The sequence below is a fragment of the Protopterus annectens genome, chromosome 11.part0, assembly GCF_019279795.1.
Source record: "Protopterus annectens isolate FY-2018-M chromosome 11.part0, PAN1.0, whole genome shotgun sequence".
Taxonomy (NCBI): Eukaryota; Metazoa; Chordata; order Ceratodontiformes; family Protopteridae; genus Protopterus; species Protopterus annectens.
Genome location: NC_056745.1, coordinates 1402599851 through 1402621718, shown reverse-complemented (window position 1 = coordinate 1402621718; position 21868 = coordinate 1402599851). Strand labels below are relative to the sequence as shown.

General features: G+C 43.0%; 1 protein-coding gene across 2 annotated transcripts in view; it reads left to right on the top strand.

Moving 5' to 3' along the window:
• The window catches only part of BMT2 (base methyltransferase of 25S rRNA 2 homolog), an 896892-nt gene that overhangs the window by 241736 nt on the left and 633288 nt on the right, over nucleotides 1–21868 (top strand). For both annotated transcript variants that reach the window (XM_044088693.1, XM_044088692.1), the window contains exon 2: nucleotides 1594–1735. In XM_044088693.1, coding sequence (XP_043944628.1) covers nucleotides 1594–1735 — 142 coding nt within the window. The remainder of the gene's footprint in view (nucleotides 1–1593; nucleotides 1736–21868) is intronic.

Below are 21868 nucleotides of genomic sequence, written 5' to 3'. Positions count from 1 at the left end.
ATTCATGCCCATTACTTCATTAATACTGTATAGCTACCTTTGTTGTTTTCACTTTGATCTCTGCCAGTGTCAGTGCCTTCTTTAGTGAACCTTGTGTTTGCATTACGTGCCTCAAGCATTTTGAGTTTAAGTTTTATTATCAGGCCTTCCAGTTAATAGTCTGAATATATTTCCTGGAGTATTTACTGATTTGATCTTCTTTCAGCTACATATCTTCATTTTCCACTTGCACAATATCATAAAGGCCAAAAACAAACAACAGTGGTCCAGTCTGATATTGTTTACTTAGTTGATGGTTCAAATAATAGGGTTCACTAGAGAAAACTATGCATAACCATTTGTTTAACTTCCTACACCCAACAAGTGGTCTAAAAGGTGTTATTTATTTATTTAACATTTGTTTGCCGGGAAAGTCTGACTTGGAACAAAGCCTATTTTCAGCAGAGGCCAGTGGGGGAATGCTCTAGATGCATTTCTTTGTAATGTGGGAGGAAACCAGAGCACCCGGAGGAAACCCACATGAATGCAGGGAGGACATGCAGATCCTGCACAGAAGGCACCCTAGCAGAGAATCAAACCGGAGAACCTCTTCCTGTTAGGTGACAACACAACTGCTGCACCACTGCGCCATCCATTAATATGGGACAGCCAATATCCAGGGCCATGGCAATTATTTGGGACCTACATTTATTTGCCAGTGTTGAACTTGGACTGCAGCACATTATCCCAGTGTTTATTTCCGTTCAGCCTATGTTATTGTTGTAGACCAGTGTGAAATATTTTTGCTAAGGGGTTGTTTCTCCATCTTTAAATGTACTGCCTCAAAGGTTCCACCAGCTCAGAGAAAATTATAGTGCAGTGGAATTGTACCCTTTTCTGAAAGTTAGTGTAACCTTTGAAGTAGTTTATTTAGACATGTGGGGAATGTTCATGCAGGGAATCAAAGCCTTCCTGCAAAAAGCATGATTATTAGAAATGTGAATGTATGTCTCATCATGTGATAGTCGCAGTTAGTATACTGGGTGCTGGAATCTGAGTGGGAGTAGGTTGATGTAGACCTGTTTTTGGTTAAACAGAGTCAAGGAATGAGGCATTGTTGCTGGGCTGGTGTTCCTTGGAGGGAGATTGGGAAAACATTTACTTTTATGAATCCCTTTTAAAGAACAGGGTGTCTGAATTGCAACCTGTCAGCATTTCTTTACTTTATTAATATTAACAATTCCAAACACTTTTATCTTTTTTTTGAGTTAGCAGTTGCAATAAATTGTATATACCACAAAGATCAGTTTGAAGTTTGAAATAATTTCTATAAAGGGAGTGAAGACGGTTCAGAAACAAAAACTATGAAAAAAACTGTTTTGTACTTTAGAGACTTTACAAAGATTAATATATTTAATACTGAGTTACAATGTTCTGTACTGCAATTTTATAATCCTGTTTTTCGTAAGATAAGTAGCATTTTTGTTTCTAATAAATACCTTGCAATAGCTTTTCTCTACGTTAGCATCTTTGACAGCAAAGAAGGTAGTCATAGATTTAGCCGATTTGCAGTTTTCACTATCTGAATGCATATCTAATTTGCATTTCTCTTAGTTGGAGACTTTGAAAAGATTTGGCGTGAACATTGTAAAGATGAAGAACTTCTAAGTGAATATGCACTGGCCATGAAGAACCTTGCTGATGGTCACTGGGCAAAGACATCTGAAGGTGAGGGGCGTATTGAATGGTGCCGCAGGTAAGATGTGTCCCTTTATCAAATATTACACCACAGCGGCCGTAGGTTTGGAGATGTGATAGAGCTGCTGTTCTCGTCTCATGTTCATGTTCAGGCTAACATAGCCAACAAGGGTTTGAATCTCTCAAGAAACAAGACACAAGACTGTCAGCAAATCATGTGATATTCCAGTTGTTTTGCAGCTTTTTGTTCAGTGATTAATTTCACTCTAGAATTGTGAGGTTTTCTTGAAGTGCATTTGCAGAAGACATTTTGGGAAGAAACTCTTGGCCTATCTTGCTACTTGGAGGGTGTCAGAGGTTGAGTCATTGGGGGGGTCTGTTGTTCAGCTCATATTCTCAGCAGGGGCACCATAGAAGGACTGACAGTTTGAGGGTACTAGTAGCCTACCTGTCTTGAAAGCAATGTCATTGTTAAGAATAGCATTTCATTCCCCATAAGTGTTGAGTTCACACTGCACCAGATGAGACCACGAACTTTGTCCTATCCTCCAGTTCAGCAGATAGTATTGCAGAGAAGATGCATACCTGTTCCCACCTAGGGATGTGTGTTCCAGTGGGTAAGTGCTGCTCATATCTTGGATGATTAGCTGGAGGTCTTTGCCAACAGGTCTGATCCCAGGGATTGATGCCTGCAGTTAGCCCAGTGACAGATCAGAGGTCCTGAAGACTGAAGTCTCTTCTCCTGAATTATCCCCTGAGGCAGAGTATGAAGGATGTCCATTGCATTTTATCAGACCAAGAGCCTGATTTTCAGGCCCTAGATATCAAGAAACTTTTTTTTTTTTTAAACAAGGAACATCTTTATTAAATGATCACGTATGACATAGGCAGTCATACATTTAAATAAATGAAAACAAACCATATTGACATAATTTTAATTGCAAACATTGTACATCACAAACTATATTGACATAATTTTAGTTTCAAACATTGTACATCACTTATCTATCCAGTTAGTCAGTCAAACGTTACATAGATGATTCAAATCCTGCATTCTTTTAAACCTCATTCCTGCAGTCCATGTCTTGTTCCCACAATTCCCATTTTTTTTTCTGTACAATTTGCTCCTACCCTTTTCTAAAGATCCCAGTTCCAGTTGTTTTCTCTGTTACAAATTACTTCTAGTATAGTTGGTATAGACTTTGATTTCCATTTTCTAGTATTTGCTGTTTTGGCAGAGATATCAAATACCTTTGACTTCTGTTGGAAGCTTGACCTGCATGAGCAGGAGTGAATCCCCAGTAAATATGGTTTATCTGCTGGTCTGTCATGTCCTCACTCTCCTTTTGGAAGAGCTCTACTGAATGTGAATTCCTGTCACCTGACCACCACCATGTTGTCATCACATGCTTGCTGCCAGATGAGACCATGCATGAGCTTGCTGCAGGGGTTGGAGTAAGGTGGCTGACTTCTTTGCACTCAGGCTGTAATGAAGAATGTGGGGACCTGGAAGCCATTATGTCAGAGACAGATAAGGACACAAGAGTCCCTTGAAGTCCACTCCCCACTCATTCTTTAGAGAAAGTTTGAGACTTATGATCTCTTTTTAAGTTTGTTCTATACCCAGCTCCCATTCCTTTTCCCCAGAAAAGCCAATATGTGCGTCTGTGCAAGGGGCAGGTAAAGCCTTGGTTCATCCCTGTATGAAGCCATGTATTAAGAATTCTGTATCTGCAGTTCGGAGCATGTTCTTTTAAGTCAAATGTTGTTTACAAACCCCCAAATAAGTAGTGTGTGTCTTGGACCAGAGTTATTCAAGCTGGCTCATTTGTGTTCTCTTTAGTCCTTTACAGGACCCAAAAAATGCAACATTTTGCCATTAGAGAAAGAGTTTAAAGCATTGAGCAAGTATAGCAAGAGAATATACCACCTTGTCATATTGATGTTTAGGACCTTTACCTCTTCATTTCATTTGCTCAAATTCAGTTTTTTTAGTAAATCTGGTACTAAAAAAAGTTCTTGTCTCCCTGAGTTTAGGCTTGAGGTTGAAGTAGTTAAGATACTGTTGTCTGTGACTGTTATAGTGGACATCTACTTTGCTTGCTGTATGTTTGATTTTATTGACACTGCAGTTTGGTCCACAATCTTGGGAACATGTCTTTGCAGAGTGGTTTGGTTGAGATTACCCTCCCTGAAGGAGAAGCACTGAAATGCCATCTTTGGATGTCCATTTCATGAAGTAAGTTATGTTTGTCCTGCCATCGCAGGGCTTGGCGGATGAACTCTTCACAGGAAGCAGGCCATCACCACAGTGGTGGAACTCTCGTTTACCTTTTCTCACCCAGCAAATGAACAAGTTGTGTTGCAAACAGAGGAAGCTATTAAAGCATCACATTGTCTTGCCTTCTTGTGTAGCAAATAAATTACCTAAGATGTTTGTCCACCATCCTCACCCAGCAGTCCTGTAGCTGCAGCTGCCTGAGGCTGCAGGTCTTGCGGGGGAGTATGCATTGTCACTGGTTGTGTAGGGCCAGCACTTTTCCTTAGGTTAGTGGTTGACAGCTCCCTCCCTGTTGTTCCTTCAGTCAACTCAGTTTTTGGTCATGGCAATATATGTTTACTGACAGGAGGCAACTGCATCTTATCCCTACCACATTTCAAGGACTGCGATCTCCCTTAACAAAGTTGATCCACATCAGACAAATGGAGTTATAGGTATTTCTCCTATTCCTCAGGGTTTTAGAGGAGAAGCTGTGTCCAGGGTCCTTCCTAAATAATTGCTGTATTCCATCCATCCTGTGGTATCTAAACAAACAAGAAATCAGATAGCTATACCAGCTGTGCAGAGAGCAGATGCATGTCTGTCGCTGGGCCATAGACAGTGTAGCATGACCTTCTCAGCAGTTCCTGGTTTAGGGGGACTGAGTGCAATTAGAGGAATCTGAACTGCTCCTTTAGAACACTCTTTATGTTTAATATTCAAGAGCAGTTTATAGTTCAGATCTTCCAAAAATGGGTTACTGTGGAGATTGATATGTTTACCTTTTAGGATAATGAAGTCATTACCTTAATTTCCATGGTGCAGCAAGGCAAGGGGAGATTTCCATGGATTCAGTTTCCATCCCATAGTAAATAAGATTACTGTTCACCTTCCCAGTGTTCCTACTGATCCCCCTCCTCATCGCTGATTTGGAAAAACTGCCAAAACTAATTTTGCTCAGCCAGGGGTATACATGTGGTTCTGCTGGCCCTTGGGGTGCAGAATATTTTCCTGGTGCTCTTGAAGGAATCTAAGAAGTTTGGGTGCCAACTCAACTGGTGTCACTTTAAGGCCTGGCTTCTCTCTCTCAAGTGACTAAAGCTGCCAGGAAATCTTCTGCTAGGGAGACTTAGACGGCCTGGTGAAAGAGATTTTTGGGTAGTACCTTACCTTTGGTCATTCAGTATGTAGGCCATTTGGGATTAGTTACTTTAAGGCTCTTATCAGGGTACCCAGTTAAACTTAGTAAAATCAGTACTTATACAAATGGTAATGTTTGACGAAGCAGCAAGACTTTCAGGAGCATGAAGCCAGAGGGCCACCAAATGAAATGCAGTTACTCTCAAGGGATAAAATATTTTCAAAAAGACCAAGAAAAAGAACTTGCCCAGCAGCGAGAGGACCCGGAATAACCAGTAAATGTTTGTATAACGATCCAGACTTTATTGTACAAAAATAAAACCAAGCGCTTTCGCTTGGTTATTACCGAGCTTTTTCAAGGTGACAAAAGATCTCACCTTGGTTCCAGAACCCACTCTGTGGACTTCGGCTCAGTCGGAGATGACCCCCCCCCAAGGGACCATGACTTGGCTGCTGGCTCCAGAATCTCTAGTATGGCACTGATTCTTTCCACGGCACTGTCTATGGTTCAGGTTGCTTTGACAGTTTTGGTTGCCTTGACAGTTCCTAGTACTCTCACGGCTCTTCTGGAGGTGGGCTCATTGGAGTGGTGTCTGACCCCGGTTCTGAGGTTGTCTTTTTGGTTCTGAGCTCCCATCCCTCTTCAGGCAGGCCTGCTTATCAGATTATGGAGAGAGCCTTGCTTCAGCAGGCTCACAGTTAGCACCCTCTACGTTGGAATCTCCTCCTCAGGCCTCCCCCCCTGATGAGCCATCCCATAAGAGATTATGTAAGAGGAAGCACTTTGATTCTCCAGAGGAATCTCTCACAGAGAGTACAGATTACAATGAAGGGGAGGGGTCCCCATGGTCGCCCCTGAAGATCTCCTTTGGAGACATCCTAGAAATCTTAAAGCAGAGGGGTGACTGGAAGCCCACCAATCCTTCCTCTGAGGAATCTGTCTTCTTACAGGCTGTCCACGCCTGACCTTCTACTTCCTGGGTGATCCCTCCTGCAGATGATTTAGTCAAGCTCATCGTACAGCATGCTTGTAAGGGCCCTGACACCATTGTACCAATTCTCCAGTGGCCTGACAAAAATCTCTCTCTCCCAGAGGATCAACCCCACTGGTCCAAGAGTTTAGCAGTAGATGGTATGGTGGTGGCAGCAGCCACAAAGAAGGAACTCCCAGAATAGAGTCCTACTGTCCATCCTCCAAGCCGAGAGTCTTGGACATTGGACAGATTAGGGAAGTGTGTTTATGCTTCAATGACCTTTGCCATATGGTCATTGAATTATTTGGCACATTTCACCTATCTTCATAGGGAAATGATCACTGAGCCCTCAGGAACCCTAGCTGGAGCAGAGTCTGATGAGGTACGCAGTAAGGTTGCCTCCCAGCTTGCGACCCTAGAATCCATCTCTAACTCGTCCATGTGGTTGATTGCACATACAACCGAGGGGCGGTCAGAGTTGCGGGTGCAGGAATTGTCATCCGACGTTACACCTGGATGCGCTTGTGTGACTTCATGGACCCCCTTCAAGTCTTCCTTTGTCAGCGCTCACGTTGATGCTTCCTCATTGTTTGGCCCAAAAGTTAAAGACACATTAGCCAGGTGTGAAAAGGACGGAAAGACCATTTCTGCTGTGGGTGTATGATTTTCCACTCCTCAACGATCCTGTTCAGGAATAAGAGGAGTGGAAAGATGTGGTTTAGGAAGTCCCAAGGGCCTTTTAGGGACACATGTGTCGGGTTTTCTCCTTGGAGCAGAGGGGGAACTCATTGGGAAGACACCCCTCCCATGTCAGAGGGGGCCCAAGTAGTCAGGACTCTAGAGATTCTTTCTCTGGGCAACCCTATCAGCACTCCTGAGGAACGCCCCGATTGCTTACCTCTGGAGACAGTCAGGGGAAGATTCTGTCTGCACCACTTAACCTGGCACTCAATAACATCAGATTCCTGGGTGCAGACCGTTACCAGAGATTACAATATCCCCTTTGATCTTTATTTAAGGCTGTGATAAACTGAGGTGCTGCTAGCCCAGCTAGCTGGAATTTTGTAAATAATTATATGTCGCTTGAAATTATTAATATGATTTATATAGAAATGTGACACTGCCAGTCCAGTTAGATAGAATTTTGTAAATAATTCTATGTCATTTGTGAATAGTAATATGATTTGTATGCTTGCCTTAAAAATGCAAGAAAACATATACGTTCTGTACTGAGCTTCAAGATTGTAACTATGGTGCATCCTGCTGGAAAAGAGAAGAAATATGTATAAACTATATGCCTATGTAAGTGTATGTTTTCATAGTAGAAATTGGGATATACAGAGTTAACTTGCAAAACTCTAAGAAAATAAGTTGATAAGTAAAGAGTTTTATGATGTGTTATAAAATTAGTTTATCTCAGCTAAGTGACAGAAGATGTCTAGGCTAGGGCTTCTTTATGTTGTCTGGAAACAGAGGTAATTACAGGTTTCCAAGGTAATTGTTTTACAACTTCCAGTTTCAGGAAAGCTTCTAAGAGAGAATTGTCAGCTTCTGAGAGATAAGTATTTTTAACAGAGTCATGTTAAAATTAAGTTCCTGCTAGCCTGGGAAACTTAGGCAGAGGTGACAAGAATGATGTAATCTGAGATGATGCAGCAGTAATGTGTATTTTTAATTTAAGAGCTGTCTCATAGAGAAAGTCAGTGCATTTTATAATTTGTTCTGGATCTGACAACATCACCAGCACTTTGCCTTGCTCTGTAAGTAAGTAATTTACAACACAGTTTCTCTTGGAGATAGGACTATAGCAAGATTAGTTAGATGTTATCTATATTTATGTGAGGCTGTTCTGCAATGTTGTTTTAAAATATTTCCTGTAATTCTGAACTCTATTGTCACTGTGTTAAGATAATGAGTATTGTCTTGTACTTTTCATTATTAAATATATTTAAACCTTTTAATTGTGGCTGTTTTGTATAGAGATTTTTAAGCTCTTATTGTGCTTGCGTATGTATTTGGTGATACTGTATAGGCCACTCCTAAATAGCCTTAAAAAAGTTCTGGTCACACTTACCATTTGGATAATCATAGGATTCGGCACCCATTGGTAAGGGCCTTTATAGTAGCTGATAAGAGTGGTTGGTGGCAGCTGGTACTACCTTATCGTCTTGGCAGAAGGGGGCATAGCTAGTGAACCTGTGCCAACCTTCCCCAGGAGCATCTGTGTGTTTGTATATAAATCAAATCTCAATGTGTGTGTGTGTGTGTGTGTATTTGTGGGTGTTTGTGTGAGCCACTTGGGCAGGGACACGAAGCACTGGTTGGACACAGAGGGTGCTGGAGGTTTTGGCTTGACCACTCGGCTGAGATCTTAAGCCTTTAGCTGTGCCAATGGGGGAGTCTTATTGGTGATCTGGAGAGAGAGAGAGGGACAAACTAGCCCCAGAGTGACTGTGATCTCTGTCTGCTCTTAAGGGAAGTTGTACTGTGTGTGTGTGTGTGTGTGTGTGTGTGTGTGTGTGTGTGTGTGTGTGTGTGTGTGTGTGTGTGTGTGTGTGTGTGTGTGTGTGTTTATATTGTTCATCCTCCCAATGTGCACATCCCTCACTAGTGTTAGTGATGAGGATTGAGGCTTTTTGATTACTGGGCCAGGGCAGGAGCGTCTGATATTAATTGGTGTCAGTGATGGGGTATCCACATCAAATATTGTTTGATTGTGGTGAGATAGCCACATCACATATTAATTGGATTGTAGTGGTATGGACATTGAATTCCTGTACACTTGTGTGCAGTGATCACCGAAGGTGTTTTTGTATTCTAAATCAGCCATGAAGTGAGCATTCAGAGTTCATATCACAATTGTTTTATTTCTTTTGCTAGCTTAGTTAGTCAGGGAGAGCAGGCAAGCATGTCAGCAGAGGAGTATGGCAAGCTGACAGGGAGCCAGTCGGCTGAGATGTGCCAGGCTAAAGTAGACATGATTGCAGCTTTAGTCACAGCTGCACCTGAGACGAGCAACCAGGACGACAATCAGACTGGCTGTGGAGATGTACAACACTCAGAGAATGGACAGCTCAGCCTTTCCACAGAGGACTTAAAAATCCATCTGGAGCTAAAGAGACTTGAGTTGTAGGCCAAGCATTTGGAAATAGAAGCAGCAAAGTGACTGAGGAAAATGAGAAACTGAGACATCTGCAGGCTGAGGAGAATGAGAAACTGCTGTGCCTGGAAGCTGAGGAGGATAGGCAGAGGCAACATGAAAAGGATTCTTTGCTAGAGTCATGGTGGTAATGGGGAAGGGAGAAAATGAACCCCAGAAGCAACAAAGGTCAGTAAATGTCTTCCACAATTTACAGAGGGGGATAATTTTGATAGTTTCATAGTTTCATTCATATGTTTGAGAGGGTATGTAAACAGTATAATGTTGACCAAGGGTTCTAGGTAAGGTTTCTGACCCCCTTACTCCATAGTAAAGCTGTAAATGTTCTTTCCAAGCTATCTGATGTTGACTGTTTAAATTATAATGTTGTAAAAACTGTTTGCTTGAATGTTTTAAGCTAACACCTGAAGCTTATAGGAAAAAGTTTTGTGAGCATAGATGCAAGGCAGATGAAAATGTGTGTGGATATGTTGGCACTTATTTTCATAGGTGGGTGAGTGGATGTCAGGTCACCACTTTTGAAGGGCTGGCAGACATTTTGATGAGGGAACAAACCCTTAGCACTTTGCCTGAGGACATGAGGATCTGGTTAGCTGATGGACAATGCCTTACTGTAGATGAGTTGGGGAAGAAGAGAGACCTATACCTAGCAAGCAGGGCATCACTGCACAGGAAAGGGACACCTGGTGCTGTTCATGGGTCTAAGGGAACCCATGGAGGGCAGTCCAGACTGCCCCAACAGAATTTGCCAGTAGCAGGGGAAGCCACTTGTCCAGGTACACATCCAGGACCTAGGGTTAAATGTTTTAAATGCAACCGGTATCATATAGATGTCCACGGAGGCAAGGTGGGGAACAAAAGGTGTGAGAGAGACAGTAAGCGGGAATGACAAAATGCCAACAGTAGGTTGTCTGAGACAACAAGGGTATCAAACTACCATCCTGCAGATGTCCTGATAGGGAAGGAATTTGATAATGCAGTATCATGTGTTCATGCAGTTACACCCAGTCAGGCTTGGAGACAAGCATGTGGGTCTGGTAGCACCCAGTCAGACCGCATACTTGGAGCAAGGATTGATGAGGTGGTTACTTCAGGGGGGGAGCTACCCTGTAGCAGTTAGACTGAAGGTGAGCCACAGCTGCTTGTGAGTACTGATGTTCCCTTGGACAGAGTGACTGCAAGGGCAGAGGTGAGTAGTAGTACCCAGACTGACAGTGAGGCACTGCTGTCAGAGGATACCAGACTTTCTGTGGAAGGGGAGCTGGAAAGGGTTACAATAGAGAGAGATGAGACAGGCTCAGCTCTCAAACCCTGCAATACAAGGCCTCAGAGAGGTAGCTAGTGAGGCACCTGATTATCAAGGGATGGGGGACTCTGCATACTGGGACAAATGGTTACTGTATAGAGAGTGGACCCCTGAAGGGGGGCTAGAAGGTGAGAGAATACAGCAGTTGATGGTGCCCAGAGCCTACCATCTGGCACTTCTAGCCATAGCCCATTATATTCCCTTTGCAGGTCATATGGGCATAAAACGTACAGAGAGACATATTATTCAGTGCTTTTATTGGCTTGGGGTTTCCAGAGATGTAACTGGGTACTGCAGGACCTGTGAGCAGTGCCAAAAGATAGGCAAGGCAGGAGACAAGTTGAAAGCTCCTTTGATGCTTTTGCCTGTGATTGAGGAACCATTTCAGAGGGTAGCTATGGATATTGTGGGGCCTCTGAGTACCCCAAGTTCCACAGGGAAAAAGTATGTTCTAGTGGTAGTAGATTATGCTACGAGATACCCTGAGGCAGTGGCTCTGTCCTCCATTGAGACAAAAAAGTGGCAAATGCTTTATTAGAGATTTTCAGCAGGGTAGGTTTCCCAAAAGAAATACTGATTGACAGAGGTGCCAATTTTATATCAGATCTGCTGGCTTGTCCATGGGAGCGCTGTGGGCATGAAGCACCTAAAGACTATCCCCTACCATCCCCAAACTAATGGTCTTGTTGTGAGGTTAAACTCTACACTCAAGACCATGCTACAGACATTTGCAGACCAGTTCAAGAAGGATTGGACAAATATTTGCCCCATCTGTTAGCTTACATAGAGGTTCCCCAGGAATCCAATTATGTTCTTCATCTCCCATTGCTGCAGTCCTTACATATGGGTAGTCCGCTGTCCACAATCGGCCCGAATACCAAAGGGCTAGAACCGGCGTCGGTCATCGGCGCCCGAGACTGACGTCAGTACGTGCCAGTACAAATGCGCATGACCGACGCCATATACCCAGTCTTTCTTGCCGCGTGGTCCTAAGCAGAAGCAGCCTTTTGCAGTGCCGTTCGGCGTTCTGGAATTGTCGGTTTTTGAGTTTCAGACTGGAGACCAAGTTGGGCTAAGTACCCCGTTGGGGACACTTTTGTCTTTTTCTTGCCTCAGTATTAACGGATGTCAGAAAAAGTTAATAACTGTATTTCTTGTGGGAAACAGATTCCTCATAGGGATTACCATTCACTCTGTATTCCTTGTTTAGGGCCTGAGCACGACGTGGTTGGGTGTCGCTTTTGTGCTACTTTTAACAAGCGTACTATTAAACGTCGGTTGGACTGTGCTAAGCTTGTGTTTGGTAAACGTTGTAATTACAACATGCCGTCGGATTCTCCGATGCCTGGTTCTTCTAAGCGCAAAAAGAAGGCCTTGCGGTCCAAACAGGATGAGTCGTCCACTCCGGACGCCGGTTCTGTAGAACCACCGAATACTTCAGCGGCTCCTCCTGAAAGTTTACCTGAGTCTCAAGGGGAGCCTTTGTTACTACAGGAAGTGGCTTCCCCTGTGTTAGGCCAGGCTGAGGGTGCTTCTCAGATGTCGGTGGTTCCCTCCCCTCATAGGGTAGTTAGGCCTCCTCCTTCTCAAAGCAAAAGCCATTCTAAGTCCAAGTCTGCCCCTGCTGGTGCTAGTCCCCAGGGTCCAGCTCCTAGGAAGCACATGTTAAAGATGGCTGAAGATTTGATGACTTTAATTAGGGGTTCTATGCCCCCCCCCTGAGAAGAGGCCCAGGGTACAGACAGAGTTGGAGGGTTTGGTTCAGTCTTCCAATGAGTCAGATTCTTCTGTGGAAGAACTTCAGGATTTCCTCCTATTCTGATTCGGAGGCTGAGGACACTACTCCTCTCGTCCCCTCCAGAAGATTTTCTTTCTCTGAGACTTTGCATTCCATGAGGGAACATTTCAAATGGGAAGGCCAGGATTTTCTGATTCTCGTAAAGGCTAAGAGAATTCTTGTTTTTGCCTCAACATAGGCCCTTGGCTATTCCTCCTGTACTGGATGTTGTTCAGGATGTATTTTCTGAGGCTGCCCTTAACCCAGATTCTCTGCCTCCTGCCCAGTTAAACCAGATAGATACTACAGGGTTCGGAAGCTCACAAGTACTTATATAAGAGTCCTAGGGCTGATCCAGAAACTATTACTCAAGGCCCCAAAGGTGTTAGGGCTTCTGTGGTTAAGAATCCAGTTCCTCTGGACAAGGATGCTAGGGCCCTGGATAGGTGGGGTAAAAAACTGTATACCTCTTCTACTTTGGCTATGAGAGCTTTAAATTGTCAGTTTCATATGCTCAGGTATCAAAATTATTTGCTGGGCCAATTAAAATGTAAAGTAGATGCTTTAGCTGAAGGTATTGAATGTAAGGAGCTTCAGGATTTAGTGCATGCTTCTGACCAAGTTGGTAAGCATTCTTTGCAGTGTGGTTTTGATGCTTTACAGGCTTCTTCCAGGGTGGCTGCTACTAGTTCAGTTGTTCGCAGGCATGCCTGGCTTAAAGATCAGACCATGTCAGAGCATGTTAAGGCTCGAATTATGGATGCTCCTCTGCAATCAGATGTTCTTTTTGGCCCTCCAGTAGAGTCAGTTTTGAAAAAAATGGAGGAAAAAGCTAAGTCTATGCAGACGGTTAAGGACTTTTTACAGGTTCAGCCCCCTAAGTTCAGTAGACATTGGCCTGCTAAGGGATGGTCTTTCCCCTCTTCGGATTATCAATCTAGGGGCAGGTCGAGGCGAGGTAGAGGTAGGGCTTCCTCTCAGGGCCCTGTTACTTCTAGGACTTTGAGTTCTTCTACCCTTTCTGCTGGGGAGGGCAGGGGTCAGTCCTTTCGGAAACAGACCCAATGACCTGTGTCTTCAGCTGCCGGACTCTGCCTTGCTGTTAGCTCCTCTAGGAGGAAAACTGGGACTTTTCAAACGGAATTGGCATTTGGTTACCCAAGACAAATGGGTATTGGACATAATAAATCGAGGCTACAAATTTTATTTTCACACATTCCCTCCTTTCAAAGGTATGCCGGATGTGCCTCATCAGCAAAGACTGGAAGCACAGGCACAAATTTCTTCTCTGCTTCAGTTGGGAGCAATACAGGGAGTACCTTCTGCAGAAAGGGGCACAGGGTTTTATTCCCGTCTTTTCTTAGTGCCAAAGAAAGGAAATACTTGGAGACCAATTCTGGATTTGTCCATTCTAAACACCTTTCTGGAAATTCCAAAATTCAAGATGTTAACACTGCAACAGCTGTTACCTATGTTGGGCAAAGATCACTGGATGGTGACTCTGGATCTCAAAGAAGCCTATCTTCACATTCCTGTCAGGCCCAGTTACAGGAAATTCCTGAGATTTCGGAATGGGAATTTGCATTATCAGTTCTCTGCATTGCCCTTTGGCTTGTCTACTGCAGGGTATTCACAAAAGTCCTGGCTCCAGTAATAGCTTTTCTCAGACTAAAAGGTATTCAAATTTATCCTTATCTGGACGACTGTTTGATTCTGGCTCAAGGCAAGCATGAACTTCTTCAACATCTGCAGTATGTAATAACAGTTTTAAGATGCCTAGGGTATTCTGTGAACGAAATAAAGTCCAGTCTAGTACCCTCACAAGAGATGTGTTTTCTGGGTGTAAGACTGAACACAGCTGCTCAGATGGAATTTCTTACCCCGGACAAACAAAGAAATCTTCACCTATACTTCCAACAGTTGTCAGTAATGTCCAGGCTGACTGCAAGGACAGTCCTTCAAGCCTTGGGGTTCATGGCATCTTGCATTCTAGTACTTCCCAATGCCAAACTGCATATGAGGAAGCTGCAATGGTATCTCAAAAGCGTTGACTCAACACAGCCACGATTTGGACACTGTCATTCGGATTCTGCCTTGCATTCAGAAAGAATTTGTGTGGTGGGCTCAGGAATGTCACCTAAACAAGGGACTCTCTGTGACCCAACCAGAGGCAAGTCAGATATTAACGACAGACGCCGGAGTCAGCCTGGGAGCTCATTTCACAGGAAAATGGATTCAAGACCTTTGGCCCCAGAGCTACTTCACTTGCATATCAACATGAAAGAGATGCTGGCAGTTCAATTTGCTTTGGAAGCATTCAAGGGCCTACTTCAACCAGGACTGGTGTTGATTCAACAGACAACACAACTGTCATGTGGTACATCAACAAGCAGTGGGAACTCATTCTTACCCTCTTTGCAGACAAGCAATGCTGTTATGGGAAACTGCTTTAAATCTGCACATCACTCTTGAGCACAGTTTCTGCCAGGAGCACAAAATTCTTTAGCAGATGTTCTGAGCAGACAGATGGTGGATCCTCACGAATGGAAGTTGGACCCTCAGGTATTTCTTCAGTTGACCATGGCTTGGGGAACTCCAGACATAGATCTGTTCGCTTCTCCTCTGAATTTCCAACTGCCACTGTTTTGCACAAGGCTGTTTCATCCAACAGCCTGGAAAATAGATGCACTATCCTTCAGTTGGAGCAACCTTCACGTGTATGCTTTTCCTCCCTTGCCTCTTCTTCCAAAGGTACTGTTGAAAGTCAGGAGGGACAAACCTTGCATGATCCTTATAGCACCGGATTGGCCTCGTCAGCATTGGTACCCTCTGTTGAGGAGCTTAATTCATGGGACACCTTGGCCATTACCACAGATTCCTCACTTATTGTCTCAGGAAAACAATCATTTTCTCAATGTCAGGGTGCAATCCCTACACCTGACAGCCTGGCATTCTGTTTTAAAGAAGGAGGGCCTTCAGCTCCCTCAACAAGTTTTGGATGTTATTTTGGAAGCCAGGCGACCTAGTACTCGAAAGGTTTATGCTGATAAATGGAAGAGATTTTTTCTTTGGAGTTCAGCTAAAGGCTTTGATGTCAAATTGCCTAATTTGAGTTGTACATTGCAATATTTGACTGTATTATTGGACAAGGGTTTGTCCTTCTCTTCTGTAAAGTGCATGCTGCAGCTGTTTCTGCTCACTATGATTGTGACCCTCCTTTGTTTTCACATCCATTGGTTAAACAGTTTCTTAGAGGGGCAAAGAATATAAGACCCCCACGAAGAGCTCCTACTCCTGCCTGCGATCTTAATTTTGTTTTGGAAAAGCTGACTCTGCCTCCTTTTGAACCTGCAGCTACAGTTGAATTGAAGTTGTTGTCTTGGAAGACTGCTTTTTTGTTGGCTGTTACTTCTGCTAGAAGGGTATCTGAATTACAGGCCCTCATGGCAGTGGAACCTTTTCTGATTTTTCACAATGACAGAGTTTCCTTTACGTAATCCTACCTTTATGCCTAAAGTGATTTCTAATGTGGCATTGAACCAGTCTATACATTTGCCTACTTTTATGCTAACCCCCAAAATAAAGGGAAAAAGTTTTGCATTCTTTGGATGTACATAGGCAGTTAAGGTATTATTTGAGCAGAACCAAAGAGTTCAGAAGATCTCAACAATTATTTGTTTCTTTTGCTTTGACTTCACAAGGGAAAGCTGTCTCAAAACAAACTATTTCCAAGTGGATTGGCCATTGTATTGCTTTTGTTACTCTCATCATGGAAAGGATGTTCCAGTTGGGATCAGGCCTCATTCTACTAGGGCTACGGCCACCTCTACTGCTTTTTTGAGAGGGGTAGCTACTAAAGACATTCTAGAAGCAGCTACTTGGAGTTCTGTACATACCTTTACAAAGCATTAGCATTTACCTCTTTATTCTAGGTCTAGGGCTGGGTTTGCCACTGCAATCTTACAGGGCATGTTAGCAGCTCCTAATGCTATTTAGTTGGCCAGCCTCCCTTTTTTCCGTTGCTCCGGGATTCTACCCATGTGTAAGGACTGCAGCAATGGGAGGCGAAGAACATAGTACAGTTTTGTACCTACCATAAATGTAGATGTTCGAGGATCTCCATTGCTGCAGTCCAATCCCTCCCTCCTTCCCCTTTTAGGTGGGGTTTTGGGTGGTGTTTTTGCATTCTGGTATCTGAGGCAAGAAAGACTGAGTATATGGCGTCGGTCATGCGCATTTGTACTGGCACGTACTGACGTCAGTCTCGGGCGCCGATGACCGACGCCGGTTCTAGCCCTTTGGTATTCGGGCCGATTGTGGACAGCGGACTACCCATATGTAAGGACTGCAGCAATGGAGATCCTCGAACATCTACATTTATGGTAGGTACAAAACTGTACTTTTTTGTTTTCACCCTTTGAGTTGTATTGCCATAGGGTGACGGGGCCTCTAGATTTAATTCGAGATGAGTGGGAGGGTGATTGCGAATCCCACAAGGAGTCTGTTGTGGCGTATGTCCTAAACCTCAGGACAAGGTTCAGGGAACTCATGGGCTTGGCCCAGGAGAACCTGGCAGAAGGCCAGCAGCAGAAAAAGGTCTGGTATGACAGGAATGGCCGAGCTAGAGAGTATGCTGTAGGGTAGCAGGTAATGGTTCTTGTCCCTGTCAGACGCAACAAGCTGCAGGCTGCTTGGGAGGGACCGTACAAGGTGGTAAGGAAGGTCTGTGATATTAACTACATGGTAGAAATGCTAGGCAGGAGGCAGGGGCACAAATTGTATCATGTTAACATGATGAAACCTTACCATGATAGGGAGGCCCTTGTGCTGAGTATTTGCAGTACAAGGCAGGAGGAGTCTGAGAGGACTCTGTGTATACAGGGAGACAGTCAGGAAAATCCCAAATTCCTGTGGTGGAGCTTAGGGTTGCAGGCATGTGAATGGACAGTGTAGCATGGTACTGAGGTCAGCAATGCCAAGGCAGATGGAATCTCAATACAGGGAATGGGGTAAGGTATTCCCAGATAGGCTAAACCCTCTCAAGCAACATTTCTCAGGGTCACTTGAAAACTAGCTTGAGTTCTTGGGGTGATAAACTGAGATGCTGCCACCCCACCTAACTGGAATTTTGTAAATAATTGTATGTCACTAGAAAATATCAATATGATTTATATAGAAATGTGACACTGCCAGCCCAGCTAGATAAAATTTTGTCAACAATTCTATGCTATTTGTGAATAGTAATATGATTTGTATGCTTGCCTTAAAAATGCAAGAAAACTATATGTTTTGTACTGAGCTTCAAGATTGTAACCATAGAGCACCCTGCTGGAAAAGAGCAGAGATGTGTATAAACTATATGCCTATGTAAATGTATGTTTTCATAGTAGAAATTGGGATATAAAGAGTTAACTTGCAAAACTCTAAAAAAAAATAAGTTGATAAGTGTAGAAATGTGTTATAAAGTTAATTTATCTCAGCTAAGAGACAGGATGTCTAGGCTAGGGGCTTCTTTCTGTTGTCTGGAAACAGAGGTAATTACAGGTTTCCAAAGTAATTGTTTTACGACTTTCAGGCAAGCTTTTAAGAGAGAATTGTCAGCTGCTGAGAGAGAAGTATTTTTAACAGAGTCGTGTCAAAATTTAAGTTCCTGCTAGCCTGGGAAGCTTAGGCAAAGGTGACAAGAATGATGTAATCTGAGATGATTCAGCAGTAATGTGTACTATTAATTTAAGAACTACCTCGTAGAGAAAGTCATTGCATTTTGTTGTCACTGTGCTGTGTTAGAGTATTGTCTTATGCTTTTTATTTATTATTAAATATATTTAAACTTTTTAATTGTGGCTGTTTTGCATATAGATATTTAAGCTCTGAGAGTACTTTCATATGTATTTGATGATACTGTACAGGCCACTCCTAAATAGCTGGCACCCATTGCACCAAAAGAAGGCTTTGGTAAAAGGCCAATATGTAAGATTAGCCAGGATGGTGTCTGAACCTGATGATTTTAAAACTGAATGACATTATGAATGATATGTTAGAGAACCCTGAGATGTTCATAAATGACACTGTAGTTGATTTTAAAAATAAAAGGACAAGTGGGCATTTTTCCCCCTTTTAGCTAAGGAGAATTCTGATAGAATAGGTGATGAGGGAATCGGGTGACACAGTTTTGGACGTAAATTAACACTGACTTTTACATCCAATTTTTATGACATCAAGAATATTAACAAATATTGGAGACTATTTCATATGGACATTGATGTCAAAGAAAAAATAGGGGACAAACCTGTTGTGGTCTATAAGAAAGACACTTCATTAAAAGGACTATTAGAAAGGGAAAACAAGAATCTTGGGCAGCTAGGTGGGAGGTATAGGTATGGAAGATGCCCCCAATGCCCTTATATGATGGCATATGTGGGCATTAAGATTAAGAATTTTGGAAGTATAAAAACAGGGAAAAGCATTATTGTTATAGTAAAGGGGTTGTATATGTGGCACTATGTGACTTGTGAGAGTTACTATGTGGGAAAAACAAAGAATGCACTTAGATTGAGAATTTATCAACACCTTTATGATATTAAACAAAAAAAATGAAAAAAAATGCCCTTTACAAACATATTAATAGTCACCCTCAGCATGGGTTTAGATTCTTTGTGGTAGAACAGGTTGATTTGGGGCCACTGGGGGGGGACCAGTAGAGGATATTTTGGAATTTTTGGAATTAAAGTGGCAAATAAAATTAAATGCTTACCAGGCCCCAAGGTTAAATGACAAGATTTCCTTGTGCCCTTTATTAAAACTCAAATCTGTGTTCATGTTTTGAATTACACATGGATCTATAAATTTTACAGTTGGGACATTTATATATATTAGTATTTGTATCAATGTTTTAACAATTTAAAACCTTTTGATTGTTTTTATATGTATATTTTAATACAATTTTGTATGCATTAATATTAATGATACTAAAATGGAAATGATGTAATACATATTGCAGTGATTGGTCAAGGGGTATTATTTAAACTGTGTTTTTAAATAGGCTGTATTCTGAAGAAGTCATTTACCCTGACAAGCGCTAAATAAAGTTCAACTGGACTATATTGGTGTCATTGCTGCCTGGTGGAGTGTTTGCCTTAGGATTATTAGTCCACTCCTAAATAGCCTTAAAAAAGTTCTGGTCACACTTACCATTTGGATAATAGTAACATTACACAGTAAGATTGGGCACCCTTTGGTAAGGGCCTTTATAGTAGCCGATAAGTGTGGCTGGTGGGAGCTGGTACTACCTTATAGTCTGGGCAGAAAGGGGCATAACTAGTGAACCTGTGCCAGTCTTCCCCGGGGGTGTCTGTGTGTTTGTATATAAATCAAATCTCAAAGCGTAGTGTGTGTGTGTGTGTGTGTGTGTGTCAGCTACTTGGGCAGGGGCGCGAAGCAGTGGTTGGACAGAGAAGGGTGCTGGAGGTTTTGGCTTGACCACTCAGCTGAGATCTTAACCCTATAGATGTGCCAGTGGGGAGTCTTTCTGAGGATCTGGAGAGAGAGAGAGAGAGGGAGAAACCAGCCCCATACTGACTGTGATCTCTGTGTGCTCTTAAGGGAAATTGTACTTTACTGTGTGTGTACTGTTTATCCTCCCAATGTACTATGTCCTTCACTGGTGTTAGTGATGAGGATTGAGACTCCTTGACTACTGGGCCAGGGCATCAAAAAAGCCACAAAGGATAATCCCTGACATTCCAGCCAGTCAGAGGGATGCAGCAGCTCAAGAAATTCAAAAGCTGCTTGAAAAACGAGTCATCCAAACGGTCCCACCAGACCAAGTAGGATCTGGATTTTACTCAAGATTCTTTTTAGTGCCAACAAAGACAGGGGACTGGAGGCCGATTCTAGACCTCCGTATCTTGAACAAGTTTGTCAGACAGACAAAGTTCTGGATGGTCAGTGTTCAGTCTGTCCTTCCATTTCTTGAGAAAGACGATTGGATGTGTTTGATCTTCAAGATGTATTACCACATAAAATGGACAAGCTCCAGAAGATGCTTCGCTTCTGGCTGGGAGCCAGTCGTTACCAATTCCGTGCACTGCCCTTTGGTCTCACCACAGCCCCCAGGGTGTTCACCAAATGCATGTGATAGCTCATCTGAGGCTGCTAGGATTCCGGTTGTTTACATATTTAGACTATTGGCTCCTTACCATCCCCACCAGGCAGCTACTGCTGCATGCCTTATACTACATTCTTCAACTGCTAGATTTTCTGGGCATTTCAGTAAATAAACAAAAGTCAAAACTGGCATCCACTCAAAGTATAGAATTTATCAGGCGACATTCATAGGATCATAGGAAGTTACTAGGCTTACCCTCTTGCAGACAAGCAATGCTGTTATGGAAACTGCTTTAAATCTGCACATCACTCTTCGAGCACAGTTTCTGCCAGGAGCACAAAATTCTTTAGCAGATGTTCTGAGCAGACAGATGGTGGATCCTCACGAATGGAAGTTGGACCCTCAGGTATTTCTTCAGTTGACCATGGCTTGGGGAACTCCAGACATAGATCTGTTCGCTTCTCCTCTGAATTTCCAACTGCCACTGTTTTGCACAAGGCTGTTTCATCCAACAGCCTGGAAAATAGATGCACTATCCTTCAGTTGGAGCAACCTTCACGTGTATGCTTTTCCCCCTTGCCTCTTCTTCCAAAGGTACTGTTGAAAGTCAGGAGGGACAAACCTTGCATGATCCTTATAGCACCGGATTGGCCTCGTCAGCATTGGTACCCTCTGTTGAGGAGCTTAATTCATGGGACACCTTGGCCATTACCACAGATTCCTCACTTATTGTCTCAGGAAAACAATCATTTTCTCAATGTCAGGGTGCAATCCCTACACCTGACAGCCTGGCGCATTCTGTTTTAAAGAAGGAGGCCTTCAGCTCCTCAACAAGTTTTGGATGTTATTTTGGAAGCCAGGCGACCTAGTACTCGAAAGGTTTATGCTGATAAATGGAAGAGATTTTTTCTTTGGAGTTCAGCTAAAGGCTTTGATGTCAAATTGCCTAATTTGAGTTGTACATTGCAATATTTGACTGTATTATTGGACAAGGGTTTGTCCTTCTCTTCTGTAAAAGTGCATGCTGCAGCTGTTTCTGCTCACTATGATTGTGACCCTCCTTTGTTTTCACATCCATTGGTTAAACAGTTTCTTAGAGGGGCAAAGAATATAAGACCCCCACGAAGAGCTCCTACTCCTGCCTGCGATCTTAATTTTGTTTTGGAAAAGCTGACTCTGCCTCCTTTTGAACCTGCAGCTACAGTTGAATTGAAGTTGTTGTCTTGGAAGACTGCTTTTGTTGGCTGTTACTTCTGCTAGAAGGGTATCTGAATTACAGGCCCTCATGGCAGTGGAACCTTTTCTGATTTTTCACAATGACAGAGTTTCCTTACGTACTAATCCTACCTTTATGCCTAAAGTGATTTCTAATGTGGCATTGAACCAGTCTATACATTTGCCTACTTTTTATGCTAACCCCCCAAATAAAGGGAAAAAGTTTTGCATTCTTTGGATGTACATAGGCAG